The 16745-nt window shown below is 36.7% G+C and overlaps 1 protein-coding gene across 1 annotated transcript in view; it reads left to right on the top strand.

The window, feature by feature from the left end:
* Positions 1-16745, top strand: part of SCYL2 (SCY1 like pseudokinase 2) — a 72476-nt gene that overhangs the window by 46194 nt on the left and 9537 nt on the right. Inside the window, exons 8-13 of the mRNA XM_017887241.1 lie at positions 402-527; positions 1468-1644; positions 3701-3823; positions 9465-9578; positions 12562-12694; positions 15122-15240. Coding sequence (XP_017742730.1) covers positions 402-527; positions 1468-1644; positions 3701-3823; positions 9465-9578; positions 12562-12694; positions 15122-15240 — 792 coding nt within the window. The remainder of the gene's footprint in view (positions 1-401; positions 528-1467; positions 1645-3700; positions 3824-9464; positions 9579-12561; positions 12695-15121; positions 15241-16745) is intronic.

Raw genomic sequence — 16745 nt, forward strand, 5'->3', positions numbered from 1 at the left:
TGGTCTGGAACTCCTGGGCTCAAGCAATTCTCCCATCTCGGCCCCCCAAAGTGCTGGGATTATAGGCGTGAGCCACCGTGCCCAGGCCAACCATGGATTTTAACTAATAACTGGTATTTTTATGCCTTCAAGTTATTTTATTTAATCTTTCAATATTTTACACTTACATAAAAAAGTTTTTACCCAGCCAATTCGCAGGTACAGATTCCAAAGATTTAAATTTGAAAAATAATTTATTTTCTTATTCAGAGCTTTATAATTAGAATATCTAAGGTGATCTTCAGCATTTTGCTAAATGTTTCTGAGTATTTTTTTTAACCATATTGTGACAGTTTCAGATATGAGAAGTACTTTCAACTTAACATTTATCAAAATACTTTATTTCCTTTTTTTTTTTTTAGATTCCCTTCTTTGATGATGTTGGTGCAGTAACACTGCAATATTTTGATACCTTATTCCAAAGAGATAATCTTCAGAAATCACAGTTTTTCAAAGGACTACCAAAGGTTTTACCAAAACTACCCAAGGTTTGTTGTTGATAGTTTCTTATTAATAACCAGGATTTTAGAAGTTTAATGTTTATTTTGACTTACTACCATAACTGTTCCAAGGAAATAATATAACTTTGCCTGAGGTACATAAATGACTATAAAACACTGCCGACTGAAGCCAAAAGTTCAATGGACCTTTTTTGCACGGTCCAGAAATAAATAGGATAAAAAATTTAGAAGGATACTAACTAGGCAGAGACAGCAGTTGGACATTAACGGTCAGAAGAAGAGTCCATAAGCTATCATGTGGAGTTCACTGTCTCACCAGCAATTAAAGGGGTACCTCTGTTGATGTTAGCCTTTCCAATTCCTTTACTCCTTTTCTGACTTACTAAATGATGAGTGTAATACAGTTTTTAAAATGTTGGTGAATGCTGAAGAGGAATACTGTTGGAATACTAATAATTCCTGGTTGTAAAAACATTTCCAGTGTTTAATCTATCAGATATTCGTTGGTTACCTACTGTTTGTCTGACCCTTTACTTAGATGCTATGGAGAGTAAAGAGGAGGCATGAAATATTGTCCCTGCTTTCAGGCCCTTACAGTAAGTGTAGCTAGGGTTGACATGTGAAACAGTTAACAGTACATGATAGTGTTTATGTTGTGTGGTATGAATCGTAAGTAATGAGGGAATTAAGAGAGAAACAAACATAGCCGTGAAGACTAATTAGGGAAGGTTTCCTACAGGTAAGGTGACTGTGTGTCCCCTTTTACTCATGACCTTTCCAGTTTATGCTATTTATCCTTGCATAATTAGCAATAGCATCCCATTGTACTCTCAAAATATACCAGTTTCCATCATAAATTGTATGGTCACCTTACGTAAAGAGATTAGAGGTTTCAGACTGTAGTGTTAATTAATACTAAAAACCTGAAATAATTTTTTTTTTAATAAAAAAAATTTTTGCCTTTCAGCGTGTCATTGTGCAGAGAATTTTGCCTTGTTTGACTTCAGAATTTGTAAACCCTGACATGGTACCTTTTGTTTTGCCCAATGTTCTACTGATTGCTGAGGAATGCACCAAAGAAGAATATGTCAGATTAATTCTACCTGAACTTGGCCCTGTGTTTAAGCAGCAGGAGCCAATCCAGGTATGTTATAGATATTTTTGTGTATTTATCTACTGTTATTTATGATGGTGACTATCACTGAAAACAAAAGGAATGAATATATGACTTAAAAAAAACTGAGGTAAGTGTACGAGACTTTCTTTTCCATTAGTCAGAAAGCCACTTTACATGTTCGAAGCAAACTATTTTTAAAATTATGATTGAACTTTGCAGTTAAACGTCTATAGCTCTCCATAAGTTACCGTTTCAGAAAATAAACTGCAATGAAATTTTGCATGTGTTACACTGTTCTTTGTGTACCATATATATACTTTGTAGAAAGTTATAGGTTTAGGAAAATAAATACTTGTTTTTCTCTTGCACTTTGAAGTATCAGAAGTATTTTGATTATTTTGTTATTTAAGTCTTTAATATGTAGGTGCTTTTGCCAGTTGTTTCTCTCCATTTTATTGCTAATAACTACTTCCACTAGGATAGAAAAATGCTTACAGCACCATGGAAATGATGTGTGTGTGTATTGTAAGTGGAAAAAGTAATCAGTCTCTCATGTACATGATGTATATTTGCTACATTCAAGGTAATGTTGGATTTAAGAGCAGTAGGGTCACATACCTGGGTTGAACTGTGGCTTCTTTATCTCCTTACTTGAAGTATGACTTGCGTCATTACCATCTTAAAGCTTCTGTTCCCTCATTTCTGCAATGAAAAGGATTGTTGAGATTAAATGAAATTTTCTGGCACATAGCAGATATTGTTACATGTTTGTACCACTGTATAATAATATCTTGTTAGTTATATATCAACTATCTGATTTAATGGTTTTATGATTCTTTGTAGTCCTTCCCTTGAAAGAAGGGGAACAGAAGCAAGTATGTGGTGGTAAGGCGAGAGTTTCTGTGGATTAGGGAAAGAACAAGTGAGGGAGCTGTAGCCTTTGAAGCAGGATTCCCCCAAATGGTCAAGGTGTCATGAGGGAATGTTGGTGGAGCCACTGTTCCCTAAGCTATGCATCAGTCAAGATAGTACCCTAAGGAACCTATAATCTGAATTCTTATTTGTCTCCACTCTTTTTTTTCTTAGTTGTCCAGTTAAAAATACCTTTTGGGCCAGGTGCAGTGGCTCACACCTGTAATCCCAGTTCTTTGGCATGCCAAAGCAGGCAGATTGCTTGAGCTCAGGAGTTCAAGACCAGTCTGGGCAACATTGTGAAACCCTGTCTCTACAAACAAATACAGAAATAAGCCGGGTGCCTGCCTGTGGTCCCAGCTACTCAGGAGGCTGAGGTGGGAGGATCACCTGAGCCCTGAGAGGTCAAGGCTGTGGTAAGCTATGATCGCGCCACTGCACTCCAGCCTGGGTGACAGAGTGAGTCACCTGTCTCAAAAAATAAACAAAAAAAAATTTTTTTCTTCTGCATATTCTTCCCTGAGTCTTGGCAAAACTAATTTCTGCATAAATAGAAGGGGCAGTATGTTCTTTATAATTTTGGTGTGTGTAAGAATGACTAGGGACAACTTAAAAACATTTTTTTCTAAAATTTTTTTGTAAGAGATAGGGTCTTGCTGTGTTACCTTGGCTGAACTCAACTTCTGGGCTCAATCATTTCCCCTGTCTCAGCCTCCCAAATAGCTGGGACTGCAGGTATGTGCCACTGCACCTGGTGTCTGGAATTTTTTCTTACACTCCTTCTCAGTTCTGTACTTCTCTTTTTCTCTTGAGCTTCGTAGAAGCCAAGTGATGGAATTTACTTCTTTGGGATATCTCACTTTACTGGCTTTTTTCACCCTGTGGCTTTCCAGATAGTTGGTACATGTGGGCAAGTGATAGATTACTGTAGACATGTGAGAGATTAGTCTTTATTTAATTAACATTTAAACTCAGAGCAGATGTTAAATATTGTGCCTCCAGAAATGTAAGAGACTTGATTTGTATGTTTTTGTCTTCCACGCCTTCAGGCTAGCAACATGGTGAGTGTCAAAATATATGAGTTATTCTTTTGAAGAAGCTTTACATTTGGCATATATTGAATCTCTTAAAGATTTCAGGTTTTAATACATTGTTTCCATTTTCTAAACAGATTTTGTTAATTTTCCTACAAAAAATGGATTTGCTACTAACCAAAACCCCTCCTGATGAGATAAAGAACAGTGTTCTACCCATGGTTTACAGAGCACTAGAAGCTCCTTCCATTCAGATCCAGGTACAGTATTTGATTTGTTTTTGTTTAATGATGATTTTGATTCTTAAAGCAGAAGAAGAGGTATAAAGTACATTTTGGATTTAAATCATAAAATACGTAACTCAATAGTAAATATATTTATCTTTTGAATCACATTATTGATATACTGTAACTAAAATATATTCACTCCTAACTAATTTAAAGAATCAGTGTATTGTAAGTGAAAAAAGTAATCAGTCTGTGTACATAATACCTGTATTATGAGGTCGATTTGTTGCTTTTATTTATCAGAAATGTATTATTATGGAAGAAGATTTGGTATATTGTAGTTTGTATTATTGTATACCTTCTTCTTTCTGCTTCTTTGTAAACTGATAATTATGAACAAAATTCCAAAGATACATGTGCCTTTTCTTTTCTTTCTTTCTTTTTTCTTTTTTTTTTTTTTGAGACAGGACAGAGTCTTGCTCTGTCACCAAGGCTGGAATGCAGTGGCACAATCTTGGCTCACTGCATCCTCCGCCTCCTGGGTCCAAGCAATTGTCTTGCCTCAGCCTCCCTAGTAGCTGGAACTACAGACACCTGTCACCACACCTGGCTAATTTTTGTATTTTTAGTAGAGACGGGGTTTCGCCATTTTGGCCAGGCTGGTCTCGAACTCCTGACCTCAGGCGATCCTCCTGCCTCAGCCTCCCAAAGTACTGGGATTATAAGCCTGAGCCACCATGCCTGGCCACATGTGCCTTTTTCTCATGCGGACATTGAGTAGGTATTTTCCCATACTCATAATTTTCCTTCATGCTCGGTAACTTAGTTTTCTATGTAGAGATGCTGTTTCTTCTGCAGTGAAGTTAATTTGTACAGCAGGTAGATGGAAAAGCAAACAGTAATTTAGTGTGACCATTCTTAATGCATGTATAGTCATACTTTTGTTCCGCAAAGGCAATCTTAAAACACCATATACTTTGCCAAACTGTTAGTTTTGCAGTCTTTGCGATTAAAAGTTTGGTTCTATGAATTCTTTGTCTGAAAGAAATTCCAGATCACTATTGAAAGTGTAATTTAGGCCGGGCGCGGTGGCTCAAGCCTGTAATCCCAGCACTTTGGGAGGCCGAGACGGGCGGATCACGAGGTCAGGAGATCGAGACCATCCTGGCTAACACGGTGAAACCCCGTTTCTACTAAAAAAAAAAACAAAAAATTAGCCGGGCGAGATGGCGGGTGCCTGTAGTCCCAGCTACTCCGAAGGCTGAGGCGAGAGAATGGCGTAAACCCGGGAGGCGGAGCTTGCAGTGAGCTGAGATCCGGCCACTGCACTGCAGCCTGGGCGACAGAGCGAGACTCCGTCTCAAAAAAAAAAAAAAAAAAGTGTAATTTAGTTTTTTCACTTTGAAAATACATACTTATGTTAAGAACATCTCACTGCACGATGGTTTCATAGTAAAAGCTTATAGTCTCTGCCGGTATAGACATTTTAATAAAATAGGATTTTTTTAAAGTTATTTACTCTAGAGCTTTTTTTTCTTAATGTGAACCTAATACTACATATTTAAGGTCACTTTTTGAACTTAATTCAGTCTTTGTCTGCTAAGTTATTTCGTTTGTTCAAGGCTGTGAGGTTGATGTTAACATTTTTTTCCTTATAATTAGATTTGCCTTCTTAAAGGTGAGGGTATGCTGCCTTTGTCCAAATAACATGGATGAGTGGGGAAGGTGTGTCTACCTCTGTTTCTTAGTTCTTTCTAAAGAAATTGTGAATTATAGCCTCACAAAACATTACCACAGGCTCTGTGCAGCCAAGCTTGTTTTGTATTTAGTGATATTAAAGAAGAGGGAGGGGAAGATTAAGTGACACGAAATTCATTTTTCATTATAGTTAGTTTGGCCAATAAGTGTCAGCAAGTATTTTATTGAAGTAGTATATAATTCAGATTGACTTTTGTAACTTTGCTAAGTTTTGGAAACCAGCATTTCTTTCTTTTTTTGTTTTCCAGGCTGGAGTGCAGTGGCGCAATCTTGGCTCACTGCAACCTCCGCCTCCTGGGTTCAAGCAGTTCTCGTGCTTCAGCCTCCCAGGTACCTGGGATTGCATGCATGGGCGACCATGCCTGGCTAATTTTTTTTGTATTTTTAGTAGAGACAGGGTTTCACCATGTTGGCCAGGTTGGGGAAACCAGCATTTCTGGTACCATTCAGTGTAAGTCTTTAGTCACGAAATTAGTACTGCTTAGTTGATAAAGTATATCTAAACAATTAGGAGAATCCTGGAGAAAGCAAGAAATAAGAAATCTTTTCCTCAAGGTTCTTGCAAATAGTAGGCTAGAAAGTAACATCTGAAATTCATTTTAAATTGAAGTTTTAAAGTTAAGTTTGATTAGAAATATTTAAGAGGCTAGAGATGGTTCTGAAAACATTTGTACAGGTAGAAGATGGTTTGCAAAAGGTAGCGTTCTTAAAAAGAGGCATTATAAACATGTATATCAGACACCATTTTGAAATTTAATTTACCTTTTAAATGGATATCGAAGTTATCTTCATCACCTCCACCCACCCATTATAAAGTGTAAAATAAGCAGAAGTTTCTGAGAATTTGCTAATTAGACTCCTTTGAGGTTTGATTTTGTGTTTTTCAATCTCCTGTTATTAAGTTCCTCATCCCGGCTGTTATTAAGTTCCTCATCCCGGCTGTTATTAAGTTCCTCATCCCGGCTGTTATTAAGTTCCTCATCCCGGGCTGGGTGCTGTGGCTCATGCCTGTAATCCCAGTGCTTTAGGAGGCCAAGGCAGGGGGATCACCTGAGGTCAGGAGTTCGAGGCCAGCCTGGCCAACATGGCGAAACCCCATCTCTACTAAAAAAAAAAATACAAAAACTAGCTGGGTGTGGTGGCAGGCACCTATAATCCCAGCTACTTAGGAGGTTGAGGCAGGGCGAATTGCTTGAACCCGAGAGGCAGAGGTTGCAGTGAGCTGAGATCATGCCACTGCACTCCAGCCTGGGCAACAGAGTGAGACTCCATCTCATAAACAAACAAACAAACAAATAAATAAATAAATAAATAAATGTTCCTCATTTTGTCTCCTCTTTGGGAGAGAGCTCTCCCCTACATTAGCTAAGTGATTTAGACAGAATTTAAGATTTGCCTCTTTGTAACCTCCTGCTCTGAGTTTGATTGGATAGCATGGCACTTTCCAGTCGCTTTTTAATAATACAGGTATTAGGGGGTCCTTTCCTATAAGTCTGCCTGTCTCTGTCTCTCTGTCTTAAAGTCTGATCTTCTATAAGGAAGCTCCTTATGGGAATATAGAAACATAGTGTCCCACTGACTGCTTACCCTTGCCTATTCTTTTCTCCCAAATGTGGTCCTTAATTAATTTATTTATTTATTTATTTTTGAGACAGGCTTTCACTGTGTTGCCCAGGCTTGAGTGCTGTGGCCCAGACTTGAGTGCAGTGGCACAATCTTAGCTCGCTGTGGCCTTGACCTCCCATGCTCTCTCAGGCTCAAGGGATCCTCTCTCAGCCTCCCTAGTAGCAGGGTCCACAGGAACACACACCACCATACCTGGCTCTTTTTTAAATTTTATCAGTCACTTAATTATTAATAGTTCTGAGTGGATACAAACAATTAACTCTCTTACATTTGCCTTTTGGAAGCCTAGGAATAAGTTAAAGCAAATAAAATATATCCAGTGTTCTGATAACAGATTCTTAGTAGTTAATTTATTTCTACCATCTGACTGTAAATGGATGTCTTGAAGTTTGCCTGGTATTTTCAGTAGTATCCTTCCAAATTCACATTTGTGCTTCCATTTTCCTCAGTGATCCCTTCTCCTATGCTTTGCTACAAGGATCATCTCTCATAACGTGCCTGAGATGTGTGCACTTTAGCCAGTTAGTTCTCAAGCAATACTTCTTCTTTTCATTTTCTCATTTAGTTCGCTAGCCCCCAATCTTCCCTCCGTTTTCCTGTTACTCCCAGAATTACCAGTTATCATTTCTACTATAGTACCACATTAGTTAATGAGAATGTTTTAAATCTTTTTTTCTCCCATTTCTGAGTTATGCTTGCTTTAAGTTTCAGAATTTGGAAGTACTTACAAATACAAAAAAAAAAATTAAAATTCGCTCTCACAGATGACTATGGTTAACATTTTCAGATATATCTTTCTAGTCTTTTTTCCTGAGCCTGTAGATAGACACAGGTACCTACACATTTTAGAACTTGAGATTAGGTGCAGTAGCTCACACCTGTAATTTCAGCACTTTGGAAGACTGAAGTGGGAGGATCCCTTGAAGCCAGGAGTTTGAGACCTGCCTGGGCAACATAGTGAGACCCTGTCTGTACCAAAAATAAAAGATGATAAAATTAACCAGGCATGGCGGTGCGTGCCTGTAATGCCAGCTACTTGGGAGGCTGAGTTGGGGAGGAGGATCACTTGAGCCCAGGAGGCTACAGTGAGCTATGAATTTGCCTCTGCACTCCACCCTGGGTGACAGAGCAAGACTCCCCCCCCCAAAAAAAAAGAAAATTTTTTAAAAATTGGGATTATATAATACTGTGTCCTCAATTTTCTTCTCAAAATTATTAAACACTCTTTTAAGGCCAGACTCTGGTTCATGCCTATAATCTTAGCACTTTGGGAGGCTGAGGTGAGAGGATTGCTTGAGCTCAGGAATTCAAGACCAGCCTGGAAAACATAGTGAGACCTTGTCTTTACAGAAAGTTGAAAAATTATCTGGGCATGGACCAAGGCAGGTGGATCACCTGAGGTCAGGAGTTCGAGACTAGCCTGGCCAAATGGTGAAACCCCATCTCTACTAAAAATACAAAATGTTAGCTGGGTGTGGTGGCACGTGCCTGTAATCCCAGCTACTCGAAAGGCTGAGGCAGGAGAATCGCTTGAACCCAGGAGGCGGAGGATTCAGTAAGCCAAGGTCATGTCACTACACTCCAGCCTGGGCAACAAGAGCAAAACTCCGTCTCAAAAAAAATAATAATTATAATAATAATAATAATTAGCTGAGCGTGGCAGCATGTACCTGCAGTCCCAGCTGCTCAGGAGGCTGAGGCCAGAGGATCGCACAATCCTGGGAGGCTGATGCTGCAGTGAGCTATGATTGCGTCACTGCACTCCAGTGTAGGTGACAGAGCAAGGTCCTGTCTCAAGAAAAAAAAAATTTAAGCACTCTTTTCAATATATTTTTTTAAAAAATGTTTGTATTTTATCATATGGATATATGTAACAGCTAAGAGAATTACTTGAGAGGAGTATTTTTACATGATTTCATACTTGATTTTCTCTTGTTATGAAAGATAGCAAAACTTACGTGTTCTTGTTATTTAAACGTAAATGAGGACTTGTGTTATCAAAGAAAGAGATTGGGAATGAGATCAGGGAGTTTGGGTATTATGCACTAGTTATTATGACCTAGTATGACTTTGAGTAATGTCTTCTGAGCTTTTTTCTCAGCTATAAAACTGAAAAGTGATTATAACTATTCATCCATTTTTCAAAGAGTTATTGAAAGGACCAAATAATATATATGAAAATTTATTTCAAACTATATGACAGTTTAGGCATGCAAATGCAAAACTTTATAATATCTGAGAGAAAAGATGAGTCTTTCCCTAATATTGATTCAGTTTACTTTCTTGATAGGAGCTCTGTCTAAACATCATTCCAACCTTTGCAAATCTTATAGACTACCCATCCATGAAAAATGCTTTGATACCAAGAATTAAAAATGCCTGTCTACAAACGTCTTCCCTTGCTGTAAGTAATTGCATATTAATTTTTGTTTTTCTTTCACTTGTCAGTGCTTTAAATCATTTTCTTATTGCTTAATAACCCTTTTATAGAATTCTGATGTATTTCATCTTGGCTATAGATAACCTGTATATAGTACTGTGAAAATGAGCTGTTTTCTTTGATACATAATTTATAATATTGCATTCCTAACCTTACTTGCCGTCCCTTTACTTTGAGTGTTTCAGTGAAAAAGTTGGGTGATTATTTTTTTCTTAATTCTTTTCTGCTTTAACTCAATTTTTTTTTGTTAGTTTAAAATATGAGAGTTTAACTTGGTATCTAAGCCTAAAACTTGTTGAATAGTTTCCTTTTATAAATAGCCTTTATTTTAGTTATTGGTCTGTAAATCTCTTATTTCTTACTGACTGGCTTACTTTTTAAAAAAGTAGAGTACAATAAAGCAATAAGTTAATATGAATACAAGTAGGAGAAACAGTTGTACTAAAAAATGTAGACCAAGGGAATAGATGCCTTCTTTGAATACAAAATTTTAACATTCAGTTACTTGTTAGTAAAGGAAGGTAGAATTGATAACGAAGTTTTCATTATCTCATATTGAAAGCAATAAATGTCCCCAACCTTTTCTCTAACACTAAATATAATAGTTTATCACATTGATACTTCTTTATAGAAGTAATTTTGAATGCTGTCTTCAAAATAGCAGCTTTAAAGAGGGAGAAATGTTCTCTTTTGCCTAACCAGTTCTTTATATTGATTTTTGATAATGGGCATATTATTAAATTTGCATTTTGTAAAGCTGGTTCTCTGGAAATCCCATCTTTATCTGATGGAATGTGAATTTAAATAAAAATAAACAGCTTAATAAAATTATAGGCAAAAGCAATTTGAATGATATGATTTTATCTTATAGCCATTGAATCTATTTTAGTTTATGTTTCTTGGTTGAAAGGCTTTGAAATGGAAAATGTAACATCAAAGTAGAAAAACAAATCATTACTGAAACAAGCAAGCATGAAATGAAATAAAGTCAAGAAGCTTTAGTTCTCATTCTCACTTTGTTACTAACAACCCCTGTGACCTTGAAAAGTCACTGTGCCCCTCTGAGTCTTTTCACTATCATTAAGAATAGCTGTTTTCTCTGAAATTCTTAATTTTATGATTGAATTTTCAAAATAGATGGTAGTAATATACAGCTTAACATTTAGTTTTCAAAATGCCCTTTAGAAGATGTTATAATCATACTATATACCTTATTTTATGGCAGCATAAATTTATTTTAACATACATTTTCTCAAAGTACATGTTGTAGGCCGGACGTGGTGGCTCATGCCTTTAATCCCAACACTTTGGGAAGCTGAGGCGGGTGAATCCTGAGCTCAGGAGTTCAAGACCAGCCTGAGCAACACAATGAGACCTCGTCTCTACTAAAAATAAAAAAATTTAGCTGGGTGTGGTGGCATGGCGGGAGGATCACTTGAGACCAAGAGGTTGAGGCTGCAATGAGCTGTGATTGTGCCGCTGCCTTCCAGTCTAGGTGTCAGAGCAAGCACCACCCCCCCAAAAAAAACAAAAAAAAAAAAATCCAAAACCAAAACCAAAGCAAAACAAGAGTACCTGTTCTAGTTCAGTTCTGAGCATATGCAGGCAGGGGTATGTAGAAATGGGAAGCATGGATACTTAAATGATGTGAATTGCTGCCCAGTGATATTTATGTTTCTTTTTAAGATGCCAACTGGCCCTTAAGGCGTGTTGTTTTACAAGAAGTTGTAATGAATGTAATTATATTTAGAACAGTAACTAGGAATGGATTTATATTTTATATGTCACCTTTTAAGTGGATTTTGGATAGCACTTTCAGTGTTTCTGCCTACCTTCAGAGTGGCAAATAGGAATTCCTAAATTGTATTCATAGTCCTATATCTCTAAAAGTTTAAAATTCTAATTAGGAAATTCCTGAATCATTAGTTAGAATTGTATCTTAATACTCTTCCCTGAAAATAAAATTTTTAAAAATTCTACAGAGTTAGGTAAAATGCTCCAAGAGCTATATTTATTCATTACTTACATGACTAATATTTTATATATCATAAAAGTAAATAAGTATTTTCAGTTTTGCTTAATATATATATATATCTCAGTAGAATGCAGCTGTTCCTTTTATAAAACTGATTATGAGTACAAGTAGAGCATTCAGATACCTTTTGAATTTATAATATCTCTTGTGTTTGAATTTCAGAAAACAATTGTATGCTATTTTTTAGAAATGGAAAATTTCCCCATTTTCCTGTAGAACTATGGTGCTTTTTTAGCCAACAAAATTATTTTCTGCCTTTCTTGTTTAACTTTTTTTGAAAACTGGAGTTTTGTTAATACTATGGTCCTGACTTAAAGATATTCTATCTTAAGAAATTCCAAATAGAAGTAGGGTATGATGTGTTTATCAAATAGTCAAGTAAATATGGAATTTTGATAAAAGCTTCTAAATAAGAGGTCTTAATAACTGTATATTTAGAAATAGAAAACAAATATATGGATACCTTCACATGTTAAAATATTTAGTTTAAGAATGAACTGAACCTAACTTACAGTAAAATACTGGAATGTGGGTGAACTTGATCACTTGGTGCAAAGAATGTAGTCCTTTTTATTATTCAAATGTCCCCAAAGGAGTGTTCTTATGATAGTAACACATATGTAGTAAAAGTTTCTCAAATCCTAATCACTTTGAAATGTTACAAAATTGTAGTCATTCCTTGTCTTTATCTCACTGGTGACCTGGTAAAGCAGTCATAAATTCTTTGTGAGACAAACCAGGAAAATTAGTAAATAAGTGAATTTCCTATGTTAATAAAGAATGAGAGCTTCTAAATCTACTTTTGTTCTTGAGACTTTAACATATTTATATGAAGATTAAGTTTGCACTTAAATATTTTGTTCTAGATTTTGGAAACTTTAAATGACTAATGCAATTTACCTCTTTTAATAGGTTCGTGTAAATTCATTAGTGTGCTTAGGAAAGATTTTGGAATACTTGGATAAGTGGTTTGTACTTGATGATATCCTACCCTTCTTACAACAAATTCCATCCAAGGAACCTGCAGTCCTCATGGGAATTTTAGGTAGCTGAAAATTTAATGTCATTTGATGCTGTTTTATCATGCAAATAAATTTTCCAATCTATAAAACCATTATACTCTCCTTTCGTGTATACAGCATTTCATAATTGAAGAATGATGAGATAAATGTCATAATACAACCTTTCTCTTTAAGTTTAGCAAAAGCAGTAGGATCTTGATATTTATAAAGAAATAAGATGTTTAAGAATTCTAGCTTTACAAATATCATGATAGCTAGTTTTCCCCGTAAAGTGGTGCAAAGTGAGAGAGGCAAACAAAGCTACTAGAAATGCTGATACTGGTCTTAGTAGTAATACCTGAGGTTTATTTGATACTCAGTTTGTAAGAGGCAAAGTATCTTCTCTGCATTACCTTATTTTATTCTTCCCCAAATTCAATGAAATAGGTACTATTGTTTCTATTTTACAAGGAAACTGAGGCTCAGAGATGTGAAATAACTGATTCAAGATCATGCAAGTGATAAGTGATAGGAGCTGGTTTTCTAATATATTTTGTGGCTGATATGCTGATGAAGCATGTTAACCTTATAGGACATTGTGTGCTGTCAGCATAATTACAAATTACTAAGAAACTCTGAAATCATTTATATATAGTTAAAGTTATGAAAGTCCAATCTGGAAATGCCAGGGGTCTGCTGCACTATAGCAGGCATAGCTATAGAGTCACTAAAACGTTAACAAGTTCATTTTTATTTAATTCAAGGTTGTTAATTTTTTTTTTTTTTTGAGATGGAGTCTTGCTCTATCGCCCAGGCTGGAGTGCAGTGGTGCCATCTCGGCTCACTGCAACCTCCGCCTCCTGAGTTCAAGCAATTCTCTGCCTCAGCCTCCTGAGTAGCTGCAATTACAGGCACCTGCCACCACGCCTGGCTAATTTTTTTGTATTTTTTGTAGAGACAGGGTTTCATCATCTTGGCCAGGCTGGTCTTGAACTCCTGACCTTGTGATCTGCCTGCCTCGACCTCCCAAAGTGTTGAGATTACAGGCGTGAGCCACCGTGCCCGGCCTGGTTCTTTGTTAATATTTAAGAAAAACTATATTATTCATCCATGTATTCTTAACACCTAATATAGTGCTTGGCCTGTAGAAACTGCTCAGTAAGTATTTGTGGGAATGGTTAGGAAGTATTTATTGTGGACCTCTGTAGACATAGAAGGTACTCTAGGGATATTGCATGAATCTTTTGTGCAGAAAGAAGTTTGTCTTCTTGGCTGGGTGCAGTGGCTGACACCTGTATTCCCAGCACTTTGGGAGGCTGAGGTGGGCAGATCACTTGAGCCCAAGAGTTCAAGACCAGCCAGAGCAACATGGCAAAACCCCGTTTCTACTAGAAATACAATAATTAGCTGGGTGTGGTAGCTTGTGCCTGTAGTCCCAGCTACTTGGGAGGCTGAGGTGGGAGAATCACACGAGCCAGGGAGGTTGAAGCTGCAGGGACCTATTATCGTGTCACTGCATTCCAGCATGAGCAACAGGACAAGACCCTGTCTCAAAACAAAAAAAAAAAAAATGTCTTTTGAGCAGGAGTTTGGCATAGTAGAAATTCAAGCCCTGGCTCTAATCCTGGCTCTGTCAGTTCCTGAGGTGACTTTGAAAAGTTTATCCAATGAGGATGAGACTAACGTCATTTTAGGATTCTTGTGAGAATTCACTGAAACAAAGGGAAAGTAACAAACACAGTGCTCAGCAAATAAGCATTTAGTCAGTGCCCAGTAAAGTTACCCTTTGGGTATATAAGTCATGTGCACATTAACAGAATAATGGCAGATGGTATTTCACAAAGCTTTGGATTATGTACAAAACACTTGGAACTCAAAGGCATTCAGAGAATGAGGAGAAAATGTACTCAGTTTACCAAATGAAGGCTTTGTGGATAGCTGTAACAAGTGGAGTATTGAAGATTGAGTAAATAGGTGAGACAATAGGGAAGGATTTTGTGGAGTTGAATTCAGTTATTAAATTTCAGACATGTTGAGTTTGATTTGCTGAAGAAGTGGATAAAGGTGTAGGACTTACATTTTGACTTACACCCTTTAAAATAGATGCCTTGAGTATGATTTCTGAAGTATATATTCAGATGTTTCAGAATAAAAGGCCATTCTGTAACTTTACTGCTGCACAATAAGAATTGAACATGGTTCTGATAAGCTTCTAATGTTATACTGTCATTAAATGTGCTCCTAAACCAAAAGAACACAGGATAAATATGTCGTGGTGTTTAAATCTGGCCTGATGATAAAGGCTGAAATCATTCTGATTCATATGTAAGAACATCATTATTCTAGGCATTGATTGGAAAAAATTTGTACTACACAGATTATCAAGGGATTTCGTATACATATATTATTTTCATGATTTCTATGAATTGATGGTGTTAACTTAGGCAATTTGTCACATTCTTTTCCATCAGGTATTTACAAATGTACTTTTACTCATAAGAAGTTGGGAATCACCAAAGAGCAGCTGGCTGGAAAAGTATTGCCTCATCTTATTCCCCTGAGTATTGAAAACAATCTTAATCTTAATCAGGTAGGAGTATTTTTGTGCTTTATTCATTTTATTGAGCTTACTGTTTTCTTGGCATTAGATATATAAATATATTATAAAGATTGGTTAAAAAAAAGGTGGGGGTAAAATATGCCACAGAACTAAATGAAGAAAGTTTGTGGGGTGACTTCATTGATAAATAGTAAATGAGCAGGATGTTGAAAAATATGTAGGATTTGGGACTACTTTAAATCTAGGGCTGGAAAATTGACATGAATGAAGAACAAAGTTATAGAATGTGTTTGGGGAGTATATTCATTATTTATTGATTGCTACAGAACAAATCACCACAAACTTAGGGGTTTAAAGCAACACAAATTTATTATCTCACAGCTTCTGTGGGTCAGGCCAGGACATGGCATAGTTGGATTCCCTGCTCAGGGTTTCTCACAGTGCTGTCTATAGTCAAGAACTTGGGGCTCATTCAAGGCCCAGCTACAGAGTGATCTGCTTCTAAGTGCACTTACATGGTTGTTGGCAAGCTTCGGTTCCTTTTGGGCTGTTGTGCTTAGGGCCTCCATTCTTAGCTATTAGCTGGATACCACTGTCAGTTCCTAGCCACATGGGCCTTTCCAACATGGCAACTTGTTTCATCAAAGCCTGCAAGAGAGAGTCTGCTAGCAAGACTGAAATTACAGTCTCTTGTATTCAAGGAAGTGATATCCCATCACCTGTGCCATAGTCTGTTACTTTAGAAGCAAGTCACAGGTTCAGCCCACACTCAAAGATAGGGGATTCCACAAGGGCATGAATGGCAGGAGGAAGAGATAATTGAGGACCATTTTAGGAGTCTGTATTCCACTTGGAAGAAATAATTCAATTTGATTGGGAGATATATATAATACAGTAGGAGAATGAGAAAGGTACATTGAGACTAGAATAGGTAGACTTAAAATGTCTGTCTGGTTTAGGTATTTGCACTTTCAAGGTGTGGTAAATGTTTGAGCTAAGGAATAATGTATCCAAAGAATATTGTGGAATTGTCTCTCTGCATACCTCTATCGCTGTTTGTCACAGCTGTGTTCTTATGTGACTGATTCTTCCTGAAGATTAGAAATTCCTCAAAGGTTATTAGAGCTTATTCTTCATTATAGCCCCAGCACTTAGTGCAATGACAGAACCAAAAATATTTATTGAATTGAGAGAAAATTGAGGTACAGAGTAGACGAGTCATTTTTGTTCACAACAGAACTAGTATTTAATGAAATATAATGGAAAAGCCTGAGTTGGGTTACTGTTTAACTGAGAGCATCAGAGATGGATAGGCAGGGAGGATTTAGAACCAAAAGTGAATTACAGCAATGAGGGAAGCAGAAAGCTGGAAGTTGAGAGCTTTTGGCATTGGGGAGAGTGCTGAGCGAGCAGAGTTTTGGGAGGCAGAGAAATTTATAAAACTAATCAGAACAAACATTTCATTTGAAGTAATAGAGTAAGTCTTTGAAAATTCGTTCCTTGGTTTTAATTTTTTTTTTTTTTTTTTTTTTTTT

The sequence above is a fragment of the Rhinopithecus bieti genome, unplaced genomic scaffold (genome assembly GCF_001698545.2).
Source record: "Rhinopithecus bieti isolate Rb0 unplaced genomic scaffold, ASM169854v2 scaffold_15133, whole genome shotgun sequence".
Classification (NCBI taxonomy): Eukaryota; Metazoa; Chordata; class Mammalia; order Primates; family Cercopithecidae; genus Rhinopithecus; species Rhinopithecus bieti.